The sequence below is a fragment of the Lacerta agilis genome, chromosome 6 (genome assembly GCF_009819535.1).
Source record: "Lacerta agilis isolate rLacAgi1 chromosome 6, rLacAgi1.pri, whole genome shotgun sequence".
Lineage (NCBI taxonomy): Eukaryota > Metazoa > Chordata > Lepidosauria > Squamata > Lacertidae > Lacerta > Lacerta agilis.
Genome location: NC_046317.1, coordinates 44,381,447 through 44,407,013, shown reverse-complemented (window position 1 = coordinate 44,407,013; position 25,567 = coordinate 44,381,447). Strand labels below are relative to the sequence as shown.

Below are 25,567 nucleotides of genomic sequence, written 5' to 3'. Positions count from 1 at the left end.
GTTCCGCCAGTGGAGGTACATAGCATTTATAAAAGCTTTCTGTAATTTATTACAGCAAAATATGATATATCAAGTACAACATCTGAGTGACAGTCCTGTCATCATCCAAAAAATAAAAGTTGTTTCATACTAAAGGAGACAGAGACAGTTATGGCATCTGTAGCTGCAGGGTTGTTCTTTACGTCCTGTTTCATTGGTGTGCGAAATAAATTGCTACCATGTAGTATAAAAACTACACCTGGTGTTTCCTTGCTGTTCAACACTTTAAAGACACTGTCTCACCAGAGTGGTACATGCTCTGGTTATCTCCCGCTTGGATTACTGCAGCGCGCTCTGTGTGGGGCTACCTTTGAAGGTGACTCGGAAACTGCAACTAATCCAGAATCCAGCAGCCAGACTGATGACTGGGAGTGACCGCTGGGACTATATAACACTGGTCCTAAAGGATCTTCACTGGCTCCCAGTACGTTTCCGAGCACAATTCAATATGTTGGTGCTGACCTTTAAAGCCCCCAAATGGCCTCAGCCCAGTATACCTGAAGGAGCGTCTCCACCCCCATCATTCAGCCCGGACACTGAGGTTGTCCCCCGAGGTCTTCTGGCAGTTCCCTCACTGCAAGAAGTGACGTTACAGGGAACCAGGCAAGGGCCTTCTTGGCAGTGACACCCTCCCTGTGGAATGCCCTTCCATCAGGTATCAAGGAGATAAAGACTACACAACTTCTGAAGGCAGCCCTTTTGTAGTATTATTATTGTTGTTGTTGATGATGGTTTTTCAGCTATAGCCCATCTCTATACACACCTATTCATCCTGGTTTTTGACACTTAGGTGTATATTTTTAGGACCCACCTTATTTCTGTGGTTGTGTGGTTGTAACCTGCTCTGGGACCTTAGGCTGAAGACTGGGAAATCAGTAATTTATCATTATCATTATCATCGTAATGCACCCCACAGTCGCCTTTGACTGGACTTAACCGTCCAGGGTTCCTTTACCTTTAACTACCGGTAAGTCCATTGTTAAACCATGCAAATACATCCAAGTTTGGATTATGAACAACCTTCCTGCTATCAGTATCCAAATGTGTTCTTTGGTTTGTTCATTTGTTTCCTTCATATTATCCATTACTTAAACTAGGGACTATTTGGAAAATGCTAAAGATCATAAGAAGTTGTTTGGATTACGTTAAAGGAGAATGAGTTTTATTTGTAATACTTGCTGTTATTCTAAGATGAGGTTCTGTTTCCATTTAAAAGAAAACATTATTTGTGTAAGTGCAAAGGGATGATCCTGCCCACAGAACAGCCAGTTTCTATGAGGGCTTGGGTCATTACAGAACTATCTCCCACAACTTGACCAGCTTTTGAACCTGGCCCTTGTTACTTTTGCAATCTCCTAGCGGAAGAGTGACTCATATAGATGAGTATATTATACTAAGCAACGTTTCTGAGATAAGTGAGATAAGTGTCAAGGAGACCTTAGCTCCTGTGCTTTGACACAGACTGACAAGCATGTATAAGCACTACTCTGAGCAGATGCAATTATATCTTTTAGTAACGGGTGCAATTTAGAAGGTCGGTTGGAGTGGCAGTTTTCAAGTGATAAGCTGACTGCTTGACAGAAAGTGCATCAAAGTATTAAGAAAGCACTGTTTATGGTAGCTGATTATATGATAGTGCTCAGGATTTCCTATGACACACCCTATTGTCTACAATGAAAACATTCACTTCAATGTAGGAGCACCTTTCCATGACCAGTCCAAGTAAAACATCTCTCCTACCCTTTGCCCTTTGTGGTAGGCGAGCTATGGTGAAGAATAAGGTGGCCAGACTGCCAGCTGGGGCAAGATAGTCTGAGCATATAGCAACAATCTTGGCACAACTGCACTGGCTACCAGCTAGTTTGGGGGCTCAATTCAAAGTGCTGGTTTTGATCTCTAAAGCCTATGCTGCTCAGGACCCAGCACTTCAAGGACTGCCTCTCCCCACATGAACCTATCTGGACACTGTGTTCATTATCTGAGGGCCCTTCTCATGTGCCGCCTTTGAGGAAGTGCAGGGGATGGCAACAACAGAACGGGGCCTTTTCAGTGGTGGCTCTCTGCTTGTGGAGTGCTTTCCCCAGGGAAGCATGCTGGCCTGGCCTGTGAGGTAGATCAGGCTAAGAGAGAGTGGACTGGCCTAAGGCCACCCACTAAACTTCAAGGGAGATGGAGTGGAGATTTGACCTGGGTCTCTCTCTCTCTCTCTTTCCCCCCACTCAGTCTCCGTCTGACACAACTCACACTACACTAAGAGCAGGTTGGGATTGAAGAAACAAAAGAATAAAAAACCAGATATTAATACAACCCTAGCCTGGATGGAACCTGTCTACCTCTGATGGAAACCAGGCCTTTCACCCTCACACAATGGAACTCTTCCCTACCTCTCTCTACCAATTGGACTGTAAGGCTCGGGCTCAAAGCAGGATGCCCCCAAGGCATTCAAAGCAGCAGCTGCAAGTTCCAGTGCCAACATGACCAAAGTTGGATGGGCTTGGGCATGGAAGTATTACCCCCTTCTTATTCAGGTGTCACCCTGTCACTTGTGTGCTGCGGGTCAAGGGGGTGTTTGGATGTTTCCTCGCGACAGTGTTCCACGCCGGCGTGGACACAAGGAGGATCGCATTCCACACCCCTTCCGTAGGGCATGCATCTTCCAGGCCTGAGCCAGGATTTCCACCTAGGCAAGGCTAGAAGAAGAAAAAAACAAATCCATTATATTCAGGTCAGTGCTGGACAGGAGGTGAAGATAAGCGGGAACCATACCCAAGTGGGTAATGCAGCAGGGGTGTGTCTAAGCAGGGATGGTACAGGAGAATTCAGGAGGATACAGTGGGAAGCAGATGGAAGTAGAGATGGCCCACTTCTCTTCCCTCAGGCCATCACCTAGTAAACCAACAAACTCTCTTGATCTCAGAACTCTACATGTGCTCTTGTCCAGGGTTCCACTGAGCCAGTGGTGCTTTCTTTCAGGGTATTCCTGTATCCTCATCCCTTCCACAACTTCCCCAGTGAGTTAGTCAGTATTCTGTGGTCCGGCCCCTGAGCATTCTCAGTCGTCACAGAGCTATTTTAGGCCCCACCTCCCTCAAGGTTCACCACTCCCCTAAAAGTTTTAAGTACTTCTGCAAACCACAGGAAAGGCACTTCTTCTCTGCCACTAAATTTAGCTAATTAAATATGAAAAGAGGGAGCAAGTGCTCTAAGACAGGGGAGAGACATGTGATCCATGCAAGCTGGTACAAAAAGCTGTGCAGCTATTACTAAGATGGGTAGCCTCTCTCACTGGAATCATTTGGTCCTTCTTGTTCTCCTCCTCCAGCGTGGTCAGCTCACTGGGTGACAGCAGATCCAGACGCAGCCCCTGGCACCACTGCTGCTGCACATCGTGCACAGTCCTGTCCAGAACAGCCTGCAAGAAGGGAGCTCAGGATCAGCACAGACCAGGGGAGAGGTACTGCTGACAGACCTGGACAAGCAATCATGCCACAAGCTGTCCTAGTTCTGAACTGCTGTGATGCAAGCAGAAACTCTGGGGAAAGAGAAGGAAATAATTTCAGTTCTAGGTAGTGGGTCGCCAAACAATGGGAGATGTGGAGTGTCAGAGAAAGGCACCTCAGTATTCCTGGGATCTAGAGGGCCCTGCTCCATGCTCTTGCAGCTGGGTGGAAATAGAGAAAACTCATGTGATGGGGGCACCAGTGGGAACACCCCATGTTCTCCTGGATGTGTCTCATCTCTCTTTCTTAGCTAAGTTGGAGCTACTTGCTTATTAAGCAGTGTTTGATAAGAACATAGGGAAATTTGATGGCTGTCATTTCACTGGGGCAAGTGGATCATAGGAACATTGGAAGCTACCTTATGCTGAGTCAGTAGTGTCTATCTCAGTACTGTCTACTACATGGACTTGCAAGGGCTTTCTAGTATTTCAGACAGGAGTATCTCCCAACCTTGCCTCAGGTTCTCAGGGACTAAATCTGGGACCTTCTGCATGCAAAGCAGTTGCTCTATCCTACAACCCTTTCTTATCTGCTTGGAACACACTGTGGCATGGAATCTGTTGGTTAGTAGGTTGTTGGCTCTAAGCAAATTTACTAAAGGAGAGCACTGGACTGGCTCATTAGGTTTAGAACATTGCAGCCCTGTTTAGGGAAGCTTTTAATGTTTAATAGACTATTGTATTTTAATATTCTGTTGGAAGCCGCCCAGAGTGGCTGGGGAGACCCACCCAAGGGCGGGGTAGTATGGTATGTATGTATGTATGTATGTATGTATAAATAAATAAAATTATTATTACAGCTGCAGTGCCTAATTGGCTGGTCTGAAAACCAAGATTCTTCTATCTTGGAGCCAGGCCTGGTGGTAGTTAAATGAGGAAGGTGGACTCAGTGTGGGTGGGTGTGAGAGAGTTGGAGCCCTAACACCAATGCTATGGAAACCTGCAAATAAATGTAGATTAACATCTGCTATTAATGTGAAGTGGTTTGTTGGTTGTACATTTATTTTCCAACCACATAATCTGTGGAAAACGTTTTATATATTCAAGAAAGGTGTAAGTTGCTGCCTTTGGCCAATGGGTTGCAGTTTTTTATATTTAGGTATTTATATACTGTTTCATTCCTCCAAGAACTGTCTGAGTGGTTCCCAACATTATAAAAATATCACCAAAAATTACAACACGGAAACAATTAGATCCTTTAAACATCAGTATAAACTAAAACAACTAACATATGGTGACAATAATAACTACTAGCTGACTGAAATACAGAAATACAGCAGAGACAACCAGCCCGACCCACCAACTGTGCAAGCCTGTATTTATATGGAGCATCAGCACTCTCACTTCTGTTGCTGCCTCTCCAACTTAAGTGGGGCAAAATTATGCACTCCCCACTTCCATAGCAACCTGCTATTACCAGGGAGCATCCAAAATCATTCCTCCCCTACATGACTTTTTCAGCTCTATACATCTTCCAAGAGAACCTCGTGAGTGGAATCCTCAATCCCTGCTCCCTTTGTTCCCTTTTCTCCCTTTTCTCACCATGTAATGAGCACTTACGATCCAACATGAGCCCATTCCCGAACAGCACGAATCAGCTTCACCTCATCGATGGCCAAACAGTCACTGTGCAAGATAGTTTGCACTGCCAGTTCCGACAATTCCAAGAAGCCACGTGTTAGCACCACATCCTGGGGGGGAAATATGCAGCTCATCTGTGGAGTGGAGAGAACTCCTCTGTCATTAAAAAAATGGTGGCCACAGCTAAGGAGTAAGGTACCCATGGTATGTCTATAGGGAGTTTAGGGTTGAAATAGTTAGGTCTGCTAGGTGAGATAAACTGCATTAGAGTCAGAGCCGTCTTAAGGGGATCTGCCGCCCTGGCGCGGCTATCCCTCCGGCGCCCCCCGCCATGCCGCCTCTCCGCCGCCTCCCTCCCGCGCTTGCCGCCCCTTGGGAGGGGGGTGGGCGAGCGGGGGGTGAGGGGCGTGGCGCTGGAGCGGCGCGGGGCTCTGCGCGCCCTTCCAGCGCTTCCGGGATGGGATGGGAGGCGAGGGCGGCCGGCTCGCGCTCCCCGCGCAGCTCGCGCTCCGCGCGCAGCTGGACGGCGCGGCGCTGCTGGGCAGCTCGCGCTGCATCGGGCGGGCGGCCGGCTGCGCGCGGGAGCGCGAGCCGGCCGCCCTCGCCTCCCAGAGCCCCAGCTGGAGTGCTGGAAGGTCGCGCAAAGCCCCGCGCCGCTCCAGCGCTCCAGCTGGGGCTCTGGGAGGCGAGGGCGGGCGGCTTACAGCCCGCCCGCCGGCGCGCGAGTGCCCGCCTGCCCGTGGGGGCGGGGGCGGGTTGGGGAGGAGGAGCCCGGTATGCCGGCGGGCTCGCGGGGGCGCCCCTGGGGCGCCCAGCGCCCTGGCGCACCGCGCCACCGGCTTCTATGGATGAGACGGCTCTGATTAGAGTCCTCTTCCTACCATGATGAAGCACAAAGACACCACCCTTCCCAATTGCACCGAGGTACTGAGAGAGGATGTAATCTGGAGGACTGGTCATGCCTGCCGGTGGCACCCTGTTCCCTGCATAACCAAATCATGATACTGAGCCAGCATGGTCTGAAAGCACATGACACAGCCACTCTGGACACCCTATATATGCCACTGTAATGGACGCAAGGTGGGATATAAATATATCAAATGCACAAACAACAAACATGGTCCTATAGGGAAGAGGTCTGATTAGAATAGGACCTCCATATTTCATGGGAAAACCTCCGAACTTGTCCTGTGCTTACCTGAGTACAACTCTCGATGAAAGCCAGGCAATGCATCTGCAAATCCACCTGCCCATATGCTACAGCTGCCTGCCATTAAGAGAGTGAAAAGAAAAATTGATAAAAGGCTGTGTTTAAAGAGACAAAGCTGAGAGAACGCAAGAAGAGTTCTGCTGCATAAGGCCAAAGGTCCATCTAATCTAGCAATTTTCTCATACAGACCAACCAGATGCCCATCCATGAAAGAATGTTGGGGCTTAGGTAGAGAAGGAGCAGAAAAGGATCATGGGTTGGGAGTGACAGAGTTGGCTGCAGTTTGCTTTTCATTTCATTCTAAGTACTGGAACCTGGAAGAAACACCATCAAAAGTCGTCCCCTCTCTCACAATGGAGATGCTTATGGCAGACCCTCCAAGTGTCCCTATTTTCCAGGGATGTCCCAGTTTCTGATTTGATCATGGAATGTCCCGCTTTTCCTTAGGGCGTCCCTATTTTCATTGGAGAAATGTTGGAGGGCATGGTAAGGTATCCTTATTTTCACTGGGAGAAATGTTGGAGGGTATCGAGTTATTCGAGCCCCAAGATACCTGAAGGCAATCTTGTATAGGGAAGTTTTTAATGTTTAATGTATTATTATTATTATTATTATTATTATTATTATTATTAATGTTGGAAGCTGCCCAGAGTGGCTGGGGCAACCCAGTAAGATGTGTGGGGTATAAATAGTAAAATTATCATTATGGAATGGGACGTCCCTATTTTCATCGGAGAATTGTTGGAGGGTATGTTATGGGTAAACTTGGGAAAGTCTCTGCAATCAGTAGATCCTTTCCCTGGACCAAATGCAAGCCTGTGTGTTCTAGAATAGCAAGGTTCCTCTGGAAATCAAAGAGATGGGGCTGAGAGCTGTTTCATATGCCCATTCTATATAATGAAGGGGATGTCATAGGATTCCTACCTTCATTGTACCATGCTGCTGGCAAATTAACAGTCTGAATTACCGTATTTTTCGCTCCATAGGACGCACTGGACCATAGGGCGCACCTCATTTTTAGAGGAGGAAACAAGAAAAAAAAAAATTTTCTGGTTTTCCTCCTCTAAAAGCCCTGTTTTGTTTTGTTTTGCTTTTTTTTGAGGATCAGCTAAAGTTTTGCAGCTTTTTTGCAAAGGGAAAAGCCCTGGCTTTTTGAGGATCAGCTAAAAGTTTTGCAGCTTTTTTGCAAAGGCAAAAGCCCCTTTTTAAGATCAGCTAAAAGTTTTGCAGCTTTTTTTGCAAAGGGAAAAGCCCTGGGGTTTTTTTGGGGGGGGGGGTTGAGGATCAGCTAAAGGTTTTGCAGCTTTTTTTGCAAAGGGGGAAAAGCAAAGCTCCTTTTGCAAAGGGGGAAAAGCAAAGAGGAAAAGCCCCATTTTTATTGGGGTTTAACTCACATTTCTGAAAAATCTTAAGGAAAGGGAGCCTTTCTACTGTTGCCAGACAGATAATCTAATCAGCCAGTCACATGTCCTGGGGAAAAAAACAACCTCCCTCTGCAGCACATTCAACAAAGGAGGGCGGGGCTGAAAGGGAGCCGGGACTTATCTCTCTCCCGATCTCTTGCTGATCAGCTGCTGAGCGGGGTCCTTTCAACACTCCCTTTTCTCTTTGTAAATTAAATTGCACAATCTGCTTTTGGCCCCTGGGCAATTCAGCTCCAGGGACCACCATTCGCTCCATAAGACGCACAGGTATTTCCCCTTACTTTTTAGGAGGAAAAAAGTGCGTCTTATGGAGCGAAAAATGCGGTACTCGTTACAAACACAAAACCTGATTTTGCACCAAACCACAAGCTGTCTTATAATGTAGTTTTAAGTAACAAAGTGCAAAATGACCAAATGTGTTTGTGATTTGGTGTTCAGTCACTTCTGATGGGTTAATACTGGGGATGTGGAGAGTTTTTTCCACTACTACATTTTCCCATGGAACCTTTCTCATTTCTAAAAATGCATTGTATCATAAAATTAATCTGGAACGTAACAAAATGACTGGGCAGTTTCATAGCTATAACATTTTTTAAACCCAGAAGTCTATACATCGAAATATATATAGATCTAATCAGCACCTCTTGGAACATACCCCCAAGTAAACAAAGCAAGGAGTATCTACTTGCACTGAATGAGGCAAGCAAGCATGGTGTGTCAAGCTTGTTCTGATTGCTTCTGCTAACATATAGTAGCCAACCTGAAACTGTGAATGAGATTAGTTATCATCTAATAACCTTTAAACATTCAACTGAACTCACAATCAGGATGGGTAAAGAATGACAAAATAGTGGATTTGTTCCACCTTTTCAATTCATGAATGTAAAGTGGGGGGTGTAATGCTCACTAGTCATTCTAAGTTGGGAGAGAAATGGGCCTGCCATCACTCAGGGTTTCTCCTCTCCCTAATTCCACCTACCTTCTGCATAATGTCTAGTTAAACACATTGTGTGATGTTATCAATATAAAAGTGTGACACTGTATACATGGTTTAAAACATAGGCCAAGTTCTGAATTAACGTTGTCTGCAACAGGGTCACCTTTGTGTTTTTGTTTTTTTTACTTTTTACACAAACATTCATGCTATTGAAAGGCCAAGCATGACCATCTCTAAAGACAGAACTTGCAGGTATCACCTCAGTAAAGCCAGAAATGCATCTGTGGAATGTGCCCTTTGTATCACAATCTGTAAATCCAAATGATATCAACATAATCTCCTGCAGAGCAATGGAAGCATCTGTGGATTCAATGCTACAAGGAAAATGATCAGTCCCCATAGAAAGTGATGATGTCTACTTGCTCTGCTGATTCCCATGGGGATAGAACTAGCGATTATTGTGTCAGACACATCCCAGGGTCAGTGAGCACAAATTACAGGTGGGAGCTAGGAGGAGTAAGTTGTGCAGTTAAGCAAGAAATAAACAATTTCTGCTGTATGAAAACAATGTGTTTGTGGCAAACCACATTATCTTGATGGTTGCTTTCAGGATACACCAGCCCCACCACATGGCCAAGCATGCAGCTGGAAACTAACAATTCCAATTAACGGCACCAGCTAACCACTGTAAACAGCCATCAAACCACATGTGACCAGAGTAGCATCATTGTTTTTCCACTATTATCAGACAGAGTAAAAGGGAGAAGCAGTAGAAAACTATGAGTTCCAGTCAACCCAGCCTCCTAAAAGGGGGGGGGGAATTCTGACACATGGGTATGGCTAGCCCACTACATAGGATACCACCAAATCTCATGTCTCCTACAGGAATTGATCCCTGTATCACATGGGAACTGCCAGAAGCAACACTTCACAGATATGGAATGCTTTCGCCACAAAGGGGCATAGGCCAGGCCCTCCAACTGTTCTGGGACTACAATTCCCATTGTAGGACTGTTAGCTAGGGATGGTGGGAGTTGTAGTTCCAAAACAGCTGGAGGGCCAAGTTTGGCCATGCCTGGCATAGGCCATGCCCTTCTTAGAGATCAACTAGCCCAGGTTTGTACCCTCTACCCAATTTGGCAGCATGATCCATTCCAGCCTTAGGGATTCCTATATTGGTAGAAATGCCTGGTTCTTCTAAACAGAAAACTGAAATGCAACTCAACTGGAAGAAGCCAGTTACATACATAGAACAGGATGGAGACCAACTAGATGAGCTGTATCTTGAAAGCTGACATAATGGGGTGCAAATGTATTGTCCAGCTGTCTCTGGTGAAATTAATTGTGTCTCTCCTCATTCTGTAGCCATTACATGTCTAAGGGTTTTGCCTAGGGCTCATTAAGCTTTGGGTGTCAGGTCAATGAAATGCATTCTGTGAATACCACAGATGTAATTCAGCCGAGAGAGAGACATGAGGTGGGGAGATTATCTGCCTCTACTCCAGATGGATATGGTTCATTTCTCACGATAGCCTTACATAGCTGCCTGTATTTGACGGCTTGTACGGGAAACGTGATGTGAACAAGAGTTATGGGTCCTCCTGTGATATCACTGATGGGCTGTCTGTGGTCCTCCATATATTATTGGACTCCAGTTCCCATCAGCCACAGCCAGCCAGCATGGCTAATGGTCAGGGGGTGATGGGAGTTGTGGTCCAACAACATCTGGAGGGTCAAAGGTGGTAGGCACCCCTGAGCTAAAAGCATGAGGGAGAACAGAGCAAATCCTGTGATAAATCAGGAGTCAACCAGCCTGCTTTCAGAAAGCAAGCAGTTTTCTGTGTTTAGCAGAATCAGTCTCTCAGTGTTTGTCCACTTGAAGAACTCTTGCGGAGGAAAGAAGTGAGAGATGCCAGCATGCTTCCTTAAAAACTATCAATGAAGAAGCACCTCAAATGTTAAGAAGCAAAAGAGTCATTCTTCTACCCGCTGTCCAGGATGCATTTTCCCCTCCTGATTTTTTCCTTTTCCTGAATTTTGTCTGAATGAATGGAAATTTTATATTTCCAAATCTTATCAGATACTTAATGACTCAACGAACTTCAACTTTAAAACACATTTCTGTCCAAAGACTGAAAGTGCATGTCTTGTCCAAGGCATCAACATTTGTGAAGCAGGAGACTTTAACATCCTCTACTAGAGCAAATCAAGCTGCTTCCAAACAGTCACTATTTTTGACTGAGATTCAGTCACTTGCTGACAAATTTAGGTTATTCAGTTAGCAAACCACTTTTTTAAATAAAAAAACCCCCAGACTTTTTGTGGTATGGAAAGTGACAGGGCAATGCAACAGAAAGTGCAAGATAACAATCACTTGACTCAGTTATGTATAACCTCCCTGCAAACAAATCAGAAGCAGCTAACATTGAATTATCTCCACTCTTTGTGCAAGCAAACTGAGATGAATACTCAAAAAACAGGTCAGGGGAGAATATTCCTGGGTGAGATAATTGCAAGGAGTGCTTTGTCATGCAAGTTAACATTATTTTATATTTTTGCCCACTAAACCTTGGATGTTTGCACTCTGCCAGATGGCACATCTGTGAAAACAAGAAATGTTTTTCCTGTTTAACAGCTGGAACCATCTGAATTTGGACAACACAACAAAACAACAGTGCAGCAGCTAAACCGAAGGAGGGGAAAACCTGACTTCTCCAATGTACAGAGTTGGTCTTTAGTAGCTTTGCTGCAGACCTGAATAATTGCTTAATGGTTTTCATCTCTGGAGATTGTCTTTGGAGAGGAAAAAAAGCAGCAGCAGAGGTGCTGATGCAACTAGTCCCAACATGGCTAAGATACATTTAGTTCTATGAAGCCCTAAATGGTTTGGTGGGACCATGATACTTGAAGGACTGCATTGTCCCCTCACGTAAACTGGTCCACCCATCATGTTCATCATCTGAGGCCTCGCTCCATCTCCAAGTGCCCTCAAAGGTACATTCAGTTGCAGCAGAACATTTTTGGTTGCAGCACCCATATCACAGAACACCTTCCCCCGCGAGCTTCACTTGGCTCCCATTCTTATGGTTGTTTAGTGAGATGTAAAAACTTTTTGGAAAAAATCTTCCAGGTGTTATATTGGCTCTGGATTTTTTAAATACTTGATTGTGTTTAAACTAGCTCCACCTTAAGTTAGTCTTCTTGTCTATTTGTGTTGCACATTATTATAATTGCAAGCTGCCTTAGGGGTCCCTTCTGGGGGCCAAAAGGCAACAGATACTTCATTTTATAAACAAATAAAATGTTCCCACATTACCTAAAGTTAAGTATTATTATTTTTAACTGGTAATGGGGGTGGGAGGAGAGAACCTAAGGGGAATCCATCCTGGCGTGGGCGGGAGAAGCCTAGCCTAACAGACAGATATGAGGAAGTTTTGCACACGTCATCATGCTGATAACATTCTGGTAAACTGGATTGGACCTGGCCACAAAAAGTTCACAAACAGCGCACAGTGAGGCTTTACCCTTTGCCTGTTCTCTTTTTGCAGCAAAACAGGAAAAGGGAGGGAGTATCTGTGAACCCACAGCTCTGTTTGTAACTACCGGTAGTACTGCTTTCACTCCCCAGGCCAGGAGTCCTCGTTTTAGTCTCAAATCCACCGACTCTGCCTGAAGGTGGGGATGAAGCTAACCTAAACATGAGCATGAAAGAGGCTCCACACACTGCACGTTGATAGTGATCAATTAGTATTTAGACCTAAGTTCTTATGGATGTGCACTGCAATGGGGAGTGGGACTAATATGGCGCTGGTGCTGTGTTCTTCTGCTAGTTCGGTTAAGAATAATCCATTAGCTCTATTCACAAAAACAACCTTTGCATGTACATAGAGGCAGAATGGGACTGTGACTGCTGATTCCACTTTCATGCCTAGGGCCTCTAGATCCCAAGGGCTGGTTCAATCACAATACTAATTAGGGGGAGGAAAGGGAATTCCTGGCTCAGTTCAGTAGGGGTCTACTCTCACTCCACTGAACACGGTGTCTTGGGTTGCCTGGGCAGTAGCTTCCTTTTTCAGGCCTCCATGTTCAATGCAATAAGATTGGGAGGGCAGGGCCACCACATGATGATGGAGGTTACAGCCAGGAAGTGCAGCCCTCCTGCATTTGCTGACACACGAAGGACCATTGAAGATAGGGGTAAAAAATATACATAGGCAGGGGAAAGAAGATGAAGAAATTGTGCTCTTATTAATCAAACAGCTTCTGATATAACCAGAAGAAAGAGTGCATGTACCACATCACATTGCTCAATGCAGAGTTTGCTGCTTAGGGATAGATTTGATTACCTTCTCAGAGGCAAGGGGAAAATCAGAATGCCTAACCATGCTTTATCTAGGCTGGAGGGTATGAATACGCTGTGGGAGCCACATAAGTGCCGATTTCCGACCATCACCAGCATAAGAGATGATTGGTGCGCAGATAGTGCTACCAGAGCACTGGTTATCTATTCAGTGGAGTGAGAGTATGTACATATTGTACTGGAATAAGTCCAGGATTCCCTTTCCTTCCCCTAATTAGTATGGCGATAGCCCCTGGGCTACAGAAATATGGGTCAGTGGCTCATTCAAAAATAGCAGCAGCATCAGTTGGTTAGCCTACTTTAGTTCCACAAATTTCACAAATGCCCTTGAGAAAACAGCCGCTACAAAGCATGCATTAGGAAACATTGGGGGGGGGGGGGAAGCATATTTTTTAATGGTATGTTTTTTATTTGTTTCATTGTGTCTGAAATTTTGCAAGATCCCCATGTAATTTTATTGAAGGGCAAGGTATAAATATCTTAAATAAAGATAAATAAATGTTAAATAAATAAAGGAATGAACGTTGCCACAGGATATTGAGGGGGCCCATATCCCTCATTGAAAATGGGGGGGGGGTAAGGTCCCTCGCCCCCGGCCAGCTGGTGCCCCTGTTAGGGAGTTAATGTTGCTGTTAGTGCTATTTTTTTGTATCTTTATTATAATATATATGGAAATTGTTCCATTTGGTTGTGTACTTTTTTATGTTTTATTTATTGTTTTTGACTACTTTTGCTGTGTTTCAACCTTTTTCATGTTGTAAGCCGGCTTGAGCATGGTTTCAACTGTGGAAAGGTGGCATATAATTAAATGATTATGTATGTATATTTGGCAGTTTATACCACGCAGAGCTACAGTTCCCAGCATCCTTAACAAACTACAGGGCCCAATATTCTTTGGGGGTAAGCCATGTGCTTTAAATGTGCTTTAATTGAATGGTATATATTCAGCCACTGTACAGCTTGTGGTGGTCCTATAACCACCACCGCCACCTGCAGTGTGGAGTGGTGCAAGCGGACAAGGGAGAAGCATGAAATGAGGATGTGGGTGCATTTAGAACATATGGATTTGTTGCATTCAATGTTGCTACCTTGACACACCTTTGGTCACAGTTTGCCTATAGCCTACTATCATATCACAGTTACGATCATAACATGTTATGATGCTGTGTGATCATGATACAAGCGAGAAGCAAGGTGGGAGACAACATGCACCTATGGAAGCCAACAAGACTCGACAGTGGAGCATCTCCAGTTATCCTGGGCTCAGAGCCTAGAAAGGCATCACTGCAAAAATTTACCTTTTATTATAGTAATGGGAAAATAGTGACCCTCCAGAAGTTTCCATCTTCACTGACCACTGGCCATGGTGGCTGGGGCCGAGTGGAGGCTGGCCCATTAGAGCAAATGGAGAACTGTCCCACCATCTCTCAGCCTGCCCCTACCTGACTGCCTTCTTACTTACAACTAATCCACTGACTGTCAGCTTCCTCCTCCTTAATCTTAGTATAGCCTCCAGTAGTACTTAGCAGGGATGAGGATGGGGACACAACTAGCTAGTGCCACCTTTCATGACTGGCCCCACCTCTGCCTACTGTTGGCCTCCCTGCCAGGGGCATAGCAGGGGCAGGCAGGGGGGGGCGCCCCGGGTTCCATAATGGAGGGGTGACAAATTATCAAGGAACAATTTTTTTGGGGGGGGGGGAATTGATTTTTTTTTTAAATGCCTGCTACAAAGGTCTTATCTTACTATACTAGGGATTATATAGCTATATATGAAATTTCATGCATATCAGTTAATATCTTGACCCTCCTCCACCAAAATAGCTGTTTACTTGGCTGTTTTCCTATGTCGTGAAGGCTGAAATTTCAGTTCAGAGAACACTTACTGTTCCCAACCCTAACCCTGTGGAAAGCCATCTAATTAGACTTTAATTTGATTTTGAGATGTTTTTAGGAGGTAATTTAATTATTGTTTGATTTTATACCAATGTTATGTATCTGATGTTAGCCACCCTGAGCCCAACTTTGGCTGGGGAGGGTGGGATATAAAAAGTTTTTATTATTACTTGTTATTATTCCTTTGTAAGAAAATATGAAATAACGTAAAACCATTTTTGCGGGGGGGGGATCAATGGGGGGGTTGACAAGAAATTTTCCGCACCGGGTACCACCTGACCTTCCCATGCCTGGGGGGGGGCGACAAATTTTTTTTTTGCCCCGGGTACCAATTTACCTTGCTACGCCCCTGCTCCCTGCCTTCTGCCCTAGTAGTCCCAATGGATACCAAGGACCACTTCTGGGGCTGATGGAGGCTGGGAGTCCAAGAACATCTGGTGGGCCACAGAGCTCCCACATCTGCTTTATTAAACTCTTATAGCAGTGGCAAACTATATCAAGCGAGGCCTATTTGAGACCCTCATGAAATCAGATTACTGTAGTAGAGAATACAGTCATACCTTGGAAGTCAAACGGAATCTATTCCAGAAGTCCGTTCGATTTCCAAAATGTTGGAAAACCAAATTGCGGCTTCTGATTGGCTGCAGGAAGCTCCTGCAGCCAATCATAAGCAGTGGAAGCACTGTCGGACGTTCGGGTTCCAAAAAAACGTTCGCAAACCAGAACAATCACTTCCGGGTTTGTGGCACCCGGGAGCCAAAGCATATGAGTTTCAGGGCATTCGGGATCCAAGGTACGACAGTAATGTTGTTGTTGTTTTTGATTGCATTTATATCCCACCTTTCCTCCAAGGAAAGCAAGATGGCATACATAGTTCTCCCCCTCTCCATTTTATCCTCCCAACAACCCCCTGAGGTAAGTTAGCATGGGAGACTCACCCAGTGAGCTTCATGGTCAAATGGGGATTTGAACCCTGGTCTCCCAGGTCCTAGCCCAGGACTCTAACTACTACAACACACTGGCTCTCAATGTTTTCTCAATGTCTGATCACAGAAATGGGGTGATAGTATTTGGCCTACTGTGTCAAGGATGTAGCAATCGAATGCTGCCCCAGCCTTTGCCTAAGATTTTACAGCATGGTAGTTTCCTTCCCCTTTGGGCGCAATTGATACAGCACAGAAGGCCGGCTGTTCCCCGAGGTAAAGTGAGCACAGACCCTTTTGTTGCAGCTCCTCATCCTTCTGGCCCATACATGTGGGGGCAGGGGAGAGGATGCACACAAAGAATCAACCAAAAATAAAGGAACCGTCTAGGCATTGTTGCAAAGGAAACCGGGCACAACAGGACTCCCCTCCCCTCCCCATTTTATAATGCCTGGTCACCAGCTTAGAGTTGTTTCTGGTAGATGCCAGAGTCCCATTTACCGGCTGCTCCTGAACTTCAGCTGCTAGATTTGGGTTGTGTGTTTCAGCTGGCGTGAAATCAGCCCCGCAGGGCTCAGTGTCGGCCTGGAAGGGGCAGGTGCCAGCAGAACAAAGGCTGCAGCACTACAGGAGGCCTTGGTAAGGTCCTGTAGAGAGAACTCAGATGGTGGAGTGGGAGGGGGGGAGAGTAAAGTTCAAAGAGAGTACGGTTCCTCCACTGCCCTGAAAGGGGCAGCACAATCTCTAGGTAAAGGTAAAGGGACCCCTGACTATTAGGTCCAGTCGTGTCCGACTCTGGGGTTGCGGGGCTCATCTCGCGTTACTGGCCGAGGGAGCCGGCATACAGCTTCCGGGTCAGGTGGCTAGCATGACAAAGCCGCTTCTGGCGAACCAGAGCAGCGCACGGAAAAGCCGTTTACCTTCCCGCCGGAGCGGTACCTATTTATCTACTTGCACTTTGACGTGCTTTCGAACTGCTAGGTGGGCAGGAGCTGGGACTCAGCAGCGGGAGCTCACCCCATCGCAGGGATTCAAACCGCCGACCTTCTGATCAACAAGCCCTAGGCTCTGTGGTTTAACTCACAGCGCCACCCGCGTCCCTAGCACAATCTCTAGGGAGATGGTAAAGGAGGGAGGGCACCACAGAGACAATACAAAGCTGGAAAGGGGATTTTTATACCAGGATACATTTCTAGTGCTCCCTCACCAGTATATGCAATGCTCCTCCTTGGCCAGTTCCTCTTTCCAAAACTTTAGTATTTTACCCACAAAATCTAAAATCATAATATCTGCAATAAAGCTGAGAGAATATTGGCAGCTTTTTTGCTCTAACTCTGAGACATGCACTTCTCATGCTGTTGAAGTCTGTTCCAGAGAAGGCGATTAGGCTCTGTTTTTTTTACTCCATTTCCAATAACAGAGGGGGGGGGGAAGAGCTCACAAACTGAAATTGATGCTTGGCTATTTTTTCTGCAGGTAAATGAAGATGAAGGTTGAAGCTGTAATAGCAATTTTATTGATACCAAGCCCTGGATGATGTGTTGCTTTTTTGTTATTATTACTAGGAAATAAACATGTAAAAATAATATACAAGCTGCGTTCATGAGGTCTGTGGTGGAGTGGGATAGGCTATGACAATTTCTTCTGTTTATATACCAAAAGAGATGAGAGTATACGTATTGCCAAAACAAGAGTAGTATTAAACCTTTGCTTCCTTGTAGCAGCAAAAACCTTCTATAGCTAAGCTAATGAGATCCAAGAATAACTATTGCCCATAAGGAATCATCTGACTGGTTTTAGTCCCAATTAATATATCATCAAGGCACTGTTGCCACTTTCCTGAGTGTTTGAAGGCCAGAATCCCATTGGGTTGATTGGATCACATGGGGAGTATCCATGCCAACATCCCCGCCAGATAGGCTGCCAAAAGAGAAATAACTACTTACGTTCCATTTCAACAAATTTGTACGTGGCTTTAAAGAAAGTGGATAGGGTACTCTTAAAGAGAAAACATTACCACCTCAAATCTGAAGCTCCATCTGCACTATACATTCAAAGTAATATCATATCACTTTGAACAGTCACAACCAGCCCTCAAAGAATCCCAGGAAGTGTAGTTTGTTACGGGTGCTGAAAGTTGATAGGGGGCCCCTATTCCCCTCACTGAGCTACAGTTCTCAGAGTTCCCTGAGAAGATGGATTGGTTGTTTGACCACTCTGCAGCCTGCCCCCAATCACACAATCCCATGTATTTTATATATTTATCACTGGAGATGCATATCTTTAGAACCAGCCTACTCTGAAGGGAATCTGAACTGTTCAGGTGGCTGACAACAGGATGTCCTGGGAAAGGTCTTCTGCCCCTTCATGTAAATCAATCTAGGTCTCTAGGATTGACAGGCACTGGGAGGAGGAGGGAGAAATGCTACTCACCTGAAAGGCCTCACAGGCCTGCTCCACACTCAGTGTGTCCTTGATGAATTCAACACATAGCTGAAACAAAAGAGGTTGAGAATCAGACTGTGCAAGACAGAATCTTGAACACGCCTGTAGCACTAGCAACAACCCAACACTTTCCTGAGATCTACAGCATTTTTGGAGCTACAGCCTCTCCAATTTGGAACAGAAGACCTACATTGCTGCTTTGAAATCTATTCTCTGAACTTTGTCTCTGTTCCAGTTTGACCTTCAATTAGGTTTTCTAAGCAATGGCACTGCAAACTGAGGGCTGCTCCACATATTGCTGCAGAGAAAATAGACCCATGATAGCACCTTCTTTCTCAGTCCCACAAAACCCAGTGCATGGTAACACCCAAATTGCCTTCTCTAGCCACTACAGATAAATGCTTATAGCACCTATGCAATCTAAGGGACATCTCATGCCACAGGGAGGGAACTGAGAGCCAGTGTGGCATAATTGTTAAAGTGTTGGAAATGTAAGAATAATAAATAAACAAACCTTTCCCCTTACCCTTCCATTTGAAAAAGAAAGGACTACTAAGAGCAGTACACAGTTTCTCTTCAGCCAGCCACATTTTGCATTAGGTGGAGCTTAATGGGCAGCCTTGGAGGCAGGTTTTGGTAGGTGGAGCTAGGTGGGAGGGTGATAGTTCTAGCCCCTTTTGTTTATAGTAAAAATTAGTAGGCTTTCTGAACCATAGAAATTAGGGCTGCTAGAAGCAAAGTTTATGCCATTTTGTGCTTCTTGCTGCCTTGGGAATTGACTTCTCTGCATTTGTATAGTCAGAGAGATTTTAAAGTTAAGCTTCATCACTCCCATTGTGGAGCCTGAGTAGCAGCCTGACCCTCACTTCAACCTTAGCAGCTGCTGTAGCAACACTGAGAGACTGTCTAGAATTTTGCAAGGCAACCATAAGCTGGACATTCAGGTGAAGTATACCAAGCAAGTGACAAAAGAGTAATGATTCAACAGCCAGAAGAGAGATAAAAACAACAGTAATAATAATTAACAGCAACAACAACAACAACAACAACAACAACAACAATTAATAAGAGATACTGGAGCAGAGATTTCTGGACTGGCAAAATCAGTAAAAACTTCTGAATGTCATTAGTGAGCAAAGATTGTAAGATAGGACCATGTGAAGGTCATGCAAAGTGGAGTGATGTCATCCCTGTCTGTGACACAGTCACTCGGCTCAAAATAACCCCTCCTGTGCTTGCAATTGAACAGTGCTAATGGGTCAAGTGCTAATGGGTCAAATCACACATCATGTATTGCCAATGTCACTTTTTTTCCTGACCCAGATGCATACTACTCAATCTCACCCACACACTTACACCAGGGCTACATGAAGTGGAAAAGGATTGCAGACTACATGCATTGCAAGAGGGCATGTGCATGTTGTTTACAACATTCCCTAATAAGGTAGATATTCTGTAGAATTACAAATATCCTCTTGGACAATTTAAAGATTTGAAGATACAAAATTCAGTCTAAAACTAGGCTGGGAAATAAATCAGGACATGGGAACTTCTACAGCAAAAACATGTGTTTTACCACTCAGCTATGGAAGGTGCTGACATTTTCTGTGGTGGTAACAGGGGATTTACAGGAGAGGATGTGCCGCCACCCCCACCCCCCACATGTCCTGTCCTCAGAGTTCATCTGCCAACTACAAAAAGAAAAATGCTCCAAACCTCCCTAGGACTCTTGCAGAGATGATCAACTACAATAACAGGTTATTTCCAGAATCTTTACAAGAAGAGCAAAGAGGAGGAGGCTTTTAGTATAGTGTCATAATGGCCAAGGGGACTAAGAATTAAAAATGAACCAGCTGGGCATGTTTCAGGATGACCCAGAATTCAGAGCCAAACGAGTCCCAGTGTTGAATAATGAGCCTAGATGCTGCTGGTAATAGAAGAACTAAAGCAAAATTGGCAAATTGGATGGATCCGTACAAAGCTAAGTCACGTGGGACGAATTAGTGAGAGAGAGGTTAACAATTAAAAAATGACTGTTAATGATAGTTAATGGCTAACATAATCACCTCAGCAGTGAATCCATGAGATAGAAGTTAAAGTGAATACAAATTTAAGCAGTATCCCAGGCACAGACAGTTAAGATCAAATTTTGATGATGATGGTAGCTGGCTAAATAGTATCCGTACAAATGCTGTCATACACTATTCTAAAAACAATCAAACTGGCATTGGGGAAATCTACAGAAAGTTGGTGCAAGAAAGACCGCTTTGCAAAGATAGCAGACAAGTGGACTAAAGGCAAGTTCAATCTGCTAATAGTGAATTTTGCCACCATCCCTATTCCCTAGTGCCAGCTTTTTTTCTGGAGCAAGGCACTGTCTTCCACTCCCACACTTTGTGAGAAACGCAGTTGCTACTTGGCTTTCTACCCCCACTCCCACTCTCTGATTTCAAAGCTATAATTAGTTTCCTAGCAATGAGCAGAATGCCAACAGATTGGGAGCAATAAGTGCAGCAGCATGCAGGGTTTCCCCCAAGGACGGAATTGATGAGCGTGATCCTTCCACGCCTTCGTTATCACTGCCAACTAAACATGACACATAATAGCCAGGAGTGTGGGATCCTCTCTTTTTCAATGACAGTCCCATTCACTGTGGTAAAGAATGAGCCAGAATTAGCTTTTGTTGAATCACATACTTTCATATTCACCATTAAGTACAAATGAAAAAAAAAACCTCTCATTGTCAACTGGTCTTCAACCAAGGAAGCAGGCTGGCTAAACAAACATATGCTCTTGCAAAATAAATCCTAGAGGGAACTAGGATTGGATTTAATGCTGAAAATATTAAAATTAGAGTCAGATGGAACATAATGGAATTGCAGAATCAGAAATAAGTGACACAAATATTTTATAGGCAAGCATTTAGGACCAAACTACACAGTTGATTACATGGTAAGTTTGCAATGGAGAAGTGACAAAGGGGTGTGTGCTTAACCATTCCCCTTTCTTTCATTTTTCACATCTATTCCCTCCACCAAGAGAGGTTTAAAATGCAACAGAAACATTGAATTCTGGTACACACACACACACACACACACACCGTAAAATGAATGCACTTTTCATCATTTAGCATGACCCACTTTAAATTGAATAGTTTGTCCTCAGTAGAGAATGAGACTCTTAATCTGAGGGTTGTGGGTTTGAGCCCCACATAAGGCAAAAGATTCCTGCATTACAGGGGGTTTGACTAGATAGCCCCTGTGTCCCCTTCTAACTCTACAATTCTATGTTTCTGTTTTTCAAGGAACAGTAACATGACAAAATGGAAGAAGAGCTGTAGAAAATTGGTGGTAGACACTAAATGCTACATGACAGCTTTTTTTGAACCTTGGATCCCCAAATGGCCAGGAGTAAGGATTTCTGAGAGTTGATCCAACAACACCTGATGAAGCTGGGAGTTCAGCAACACTGGATAATGGAAAATGATTTAAAAATTATTAGACAACATTGCCAGAGGCCATGTACAGAAAACAGGATGTCTTAAAATAAGACACATCTGGTTTCTTTTTGAGAATGTGGTTTTGCAGTACAGTGACAGGGAAATGCCATGCATGTCTACTCAGAAGGAAGCTCTCACTAACTGCAATGAGACTTACTCTCAGTTAAGCAGTTCCACTTGGCTCTAGTGAGCACATTGTCAGTAGTACTCAGAATTGCCATGCCAGCTGATCAAGAGCAGCATTTGCTCTAGAGAACCGGAGCTGCCATTTAGTTGAACAGAGCCTAGAAAAGAAAAGAAAAGAAAAGAAAAGAAAAGAAAAGAAAAGAAAAGAAAAGAAAAGAAAAGAAAAGAAAAAACATGCAGACCTTCTAGACATGGGAATAAAAACTTATATTTAGTTCTATGCTAAGAGAGATGGATAACCTTGAATTTCACTGTGCTTACATTCTCTCCCAGTGCTCCAGCTGTGGCTTCTACTTTCATGATTACCTGGAATTGTTTCCTGGTATCCTGATGATCTTCCTACAACCCCACTCCATACGGTCAGTATTTTGTAAGCAAATCAGAATGAATTCTCAGTAAAAATCAGGCAGAGTCTAATCTAACCACTGTGTTGACTCTGCACAAGCAAATAAGGATGAGTGCTGAATAAAAAAGGTTATCTGAAGGAGACCACAGAGATGAAATAATGAAGCAGATGCAACTGACATGTTTGAAAGCAGAACAAACAGCCAAGCTTTAATTCTGATGTATGGTTACCATCAGCATAAAATGATCTGATGGCATTAATAGCTTCCTGTCTAAGTCACAAAATTGCATTTAGAACTGGTTGTTTTTTTAAGCGTCAAATTAATGCATTAGAAAAGTTCTAGAGAAGAGTTTATTAGAAACTACTGATCACATTCCCCCTTCAGCTTCTTCACATCATTACAAGAGCTATTAGAAGCTGGATACTTGATATTTGATAGGTCTCATGCTTTCTGCCTTTTAGAAACTCTTGAAATCAAATAATTGGCTGTACACACACTATCAGCCAGTTCACACATCAAGCCTTACTCCTGCTGTTGCTGCTGCCAGGGATGAAACAACCCAAACAAACAACAAGCAGTAAGTCAAGGACAAACCTTGGTTACCCACTGGCAAGAAAGATGTTCCATCAGATACATGGGCTCAGGGTATATACTATATACAGTATAGGCCTGTATATGGTGTTGGCTGGAATGTGTGAGAACACCAACAATGGCCACCATAGAGATGCTGCAATGAATGACACTGTGTAAGGAGAAAGCAAACCACAATACGAATAGGTCTTTAAATAGGGTCATGACCACTACTGCTCCACTCCAGGAAGTTGCATGGTGATATCCCGACCTCTCCCGTGGTGAAATAAAGACACAGGATACAATAAGTAAGGTTACTGGGCATAGAAAGGTCACAACTTTATTGGTTATGGATGTTGAGTGGTATTGGCCCAGGCATTGGATCTAACCAACTATATCTAACTCCAGCCCGTTGCGCTGGCAGTCCAGAAAGGGTTAACCACCGATAGGGGAGCCCTGCTGATGCACATCAACTAGGAACTCGCCCTGGGGCCACCGATGGGGGCGTGCCTTAGGCCCTCGCCTTCCACAGCTTCAGACAGGGCCACGCCCCCGGACTCCTTTAACGGAATACCCTTCAGCATTTTGGGGGAGGTGATGGCCCAACCTCCCCCCCCCACCTTTAGCCTGTAAGGCAACAGAATAAGTGTATTCCACAACAGAGCTTTCCTTCCCATTTAGTTGGTAATCAGCCCTTAATCCAAGGAGCTCAAGATGGCAAACGCAGTCCTCTTACCCTCACTCCCATTTTATTCTCTCAGCAGCCCTGTTACATAGGTCAGAGTAAGAGATGATGACTGGCTGATGGTCGGCCAGTGAACTTCATGGCTGAGTAGGGATTTCAACCTGGGCCCCCTCAATTCTAATCCATCACTCTACCCACTGCAGCATATCTAGTGGGGAAAGCTTTTTGGGCTGCAAAGGTGAGGACTGGGAGGCAATGCCTTGGAAAGTTAAGGAGACTGACTTGGGGAAAGCGGAGGGACAACATATCAAAACATTGCTCCAACCCAAATTTGCTTTGGGAGGGAGCAGCAGGATACTGTGCAGAATGGCCAAGGATAAATAGATATTCACCACCCACAACAGCATGTGCAGCAACTTGATGGTGCATATTTATCCTTCATCCTTGATAACACTAAGGACAGAGCACTTTGGGCAAAGTGAGGCAGGGAACATGCCCTTCTTTCCTGCCAAACTGTACTTGGATTGATGGTAAGGGATGAATTCCCTTCCACAGCAACTTGGTAACAGAAATCCCTATCCTACTGTATATAGGTAGTGGGAATTTCTGTCAGCCATAGAAGCTGTCTGTGCCAGACTGGAGGAGGAGCCAACATTTATGGATTTTATAGCTTAAAAAAAAAAAATCAGCTGCAGGAGCATCTATGTCATGCCAGTGCAAAGGCAATCTTGTGACACATGAAACCATGCCAAAGAGCAGCTTTTGACATACAGAGATGGAGGAGGAGGAGGAGGAGGAGGAGAGATGGGAATTGTAAATGCCTCATCTTTCCTGTTTCTTCATAATATTGGCAATGCACAGGCTGCCATGGTTGCATAAGGAAACTGCAGCTGAACACAGCACCCAAAATAGAATCAGTGCAGCGGAGATTCTGGAGACGTTGGGCATTACTCAAGGCTTCGTTACAGCCTGAAAACAGCCACTTGCATTTAGATGCTGAGCTTTCTACAGATTCCAGCAAAGGAAGCTGAGGAGGCTGGTACTGAAGTTGATTTAATTCTATTTTGGTACACATATTAGCAGTAACAGTAGCTTGCATGGGAGTATACAGAGCACTTTCCTATATTCATTCACAGCACTACTGTATGCCCAGAGACTGCTTTGTGCTCAACAGATAGAGTGCTCATCGGAGATGCAGTGCAGTGGAGTTTAGCATGTTGCATTAGGAGCAGGGAGGCTCAGGTTTAAATTCATTAAGAGTAAGAGCTGTTCAGTGGAATGGCCTCCCTGGAGAGGTTGTGGACTCTCCTTCCTTGGAGGTTTTTAAGCAGAGGTTGGATGGCCTTCTGTCATGGATGCTTTATCTGAGATACCTGCACTGCAGGGGGGTTGGACGAGATGATCCTTGGGGCCCCTTCCAACTCTACAATTCTATGATTCTATGATTATCTCTCAGCCTAGTCTTACTCACAGGGTTGTTGTATGGATAAAATGGAAACCATGTAAAGAAAAAGGAGAGGGTCCCAAATTTAAGTAACAAAAGCCAAAGCCACAGGAACCCAAGTGAAAATGAGTGATCTCAAAAATAATAATACTTAGAACATTAACAGTTGTGCATATGAACATGTGTAAGTATGTCTACATAGACTACCAAATAGAAATAAAATTATCTTAGCCCTTTCTTCACCCATTGGAGTGGACAGGCAGTAGGCAACTTGGAAAAACATCCCACTGTACTGATGTTTACAACAACATGCACATGTGAATTGAAACACAGCAGGGAGGGAAGGAGGAACAACCTCACTGATTTTTAAGCTTGTAATGTGTACACAATACTGAATTAATAGTAATTTAGGCTAAGAACTACTATTAAAGGCACAGGTGCCCTGTCCTCCTTTGCATCTGGTCATGGTCACCCTCCGTGTTTCCTGGAGAAACCGCCAAGTTTATGTCTGAGCCATCTGCC

General features: G+C 44.6%; 1 protein-coding gene across 1 annotated transcript in view; it reads right to left on the bottom strand.

Annotated features, from left to right (window-relative positions):
* Positions 1–2,559: 2,559 nt before the first annotated feature.
* BTBD19 (BTB domain containing 19) overlaps positions 2,560–25,567 on the bottom strand; it is a 46,568-nt gene continuing 23,560 nt past the window's right edge. Inside the window, 6 exon segments of the mRNA XM_033151118.1 lie at positions 2,560–2,613; positions 2,615–2,719; positions 3,326–3,451; positions 5,095–5,229; positions 6,318–6,386; positions 18,303–18,362. Coding sequence (XP_033007009.1) covers positions 2,560–2,613; positions 2,615–2,719; positions 3,326–3,451; positions 5,095–5,229; positions 6,318–6,386; positions 18,303–18,362 — 549 coding nt within the window.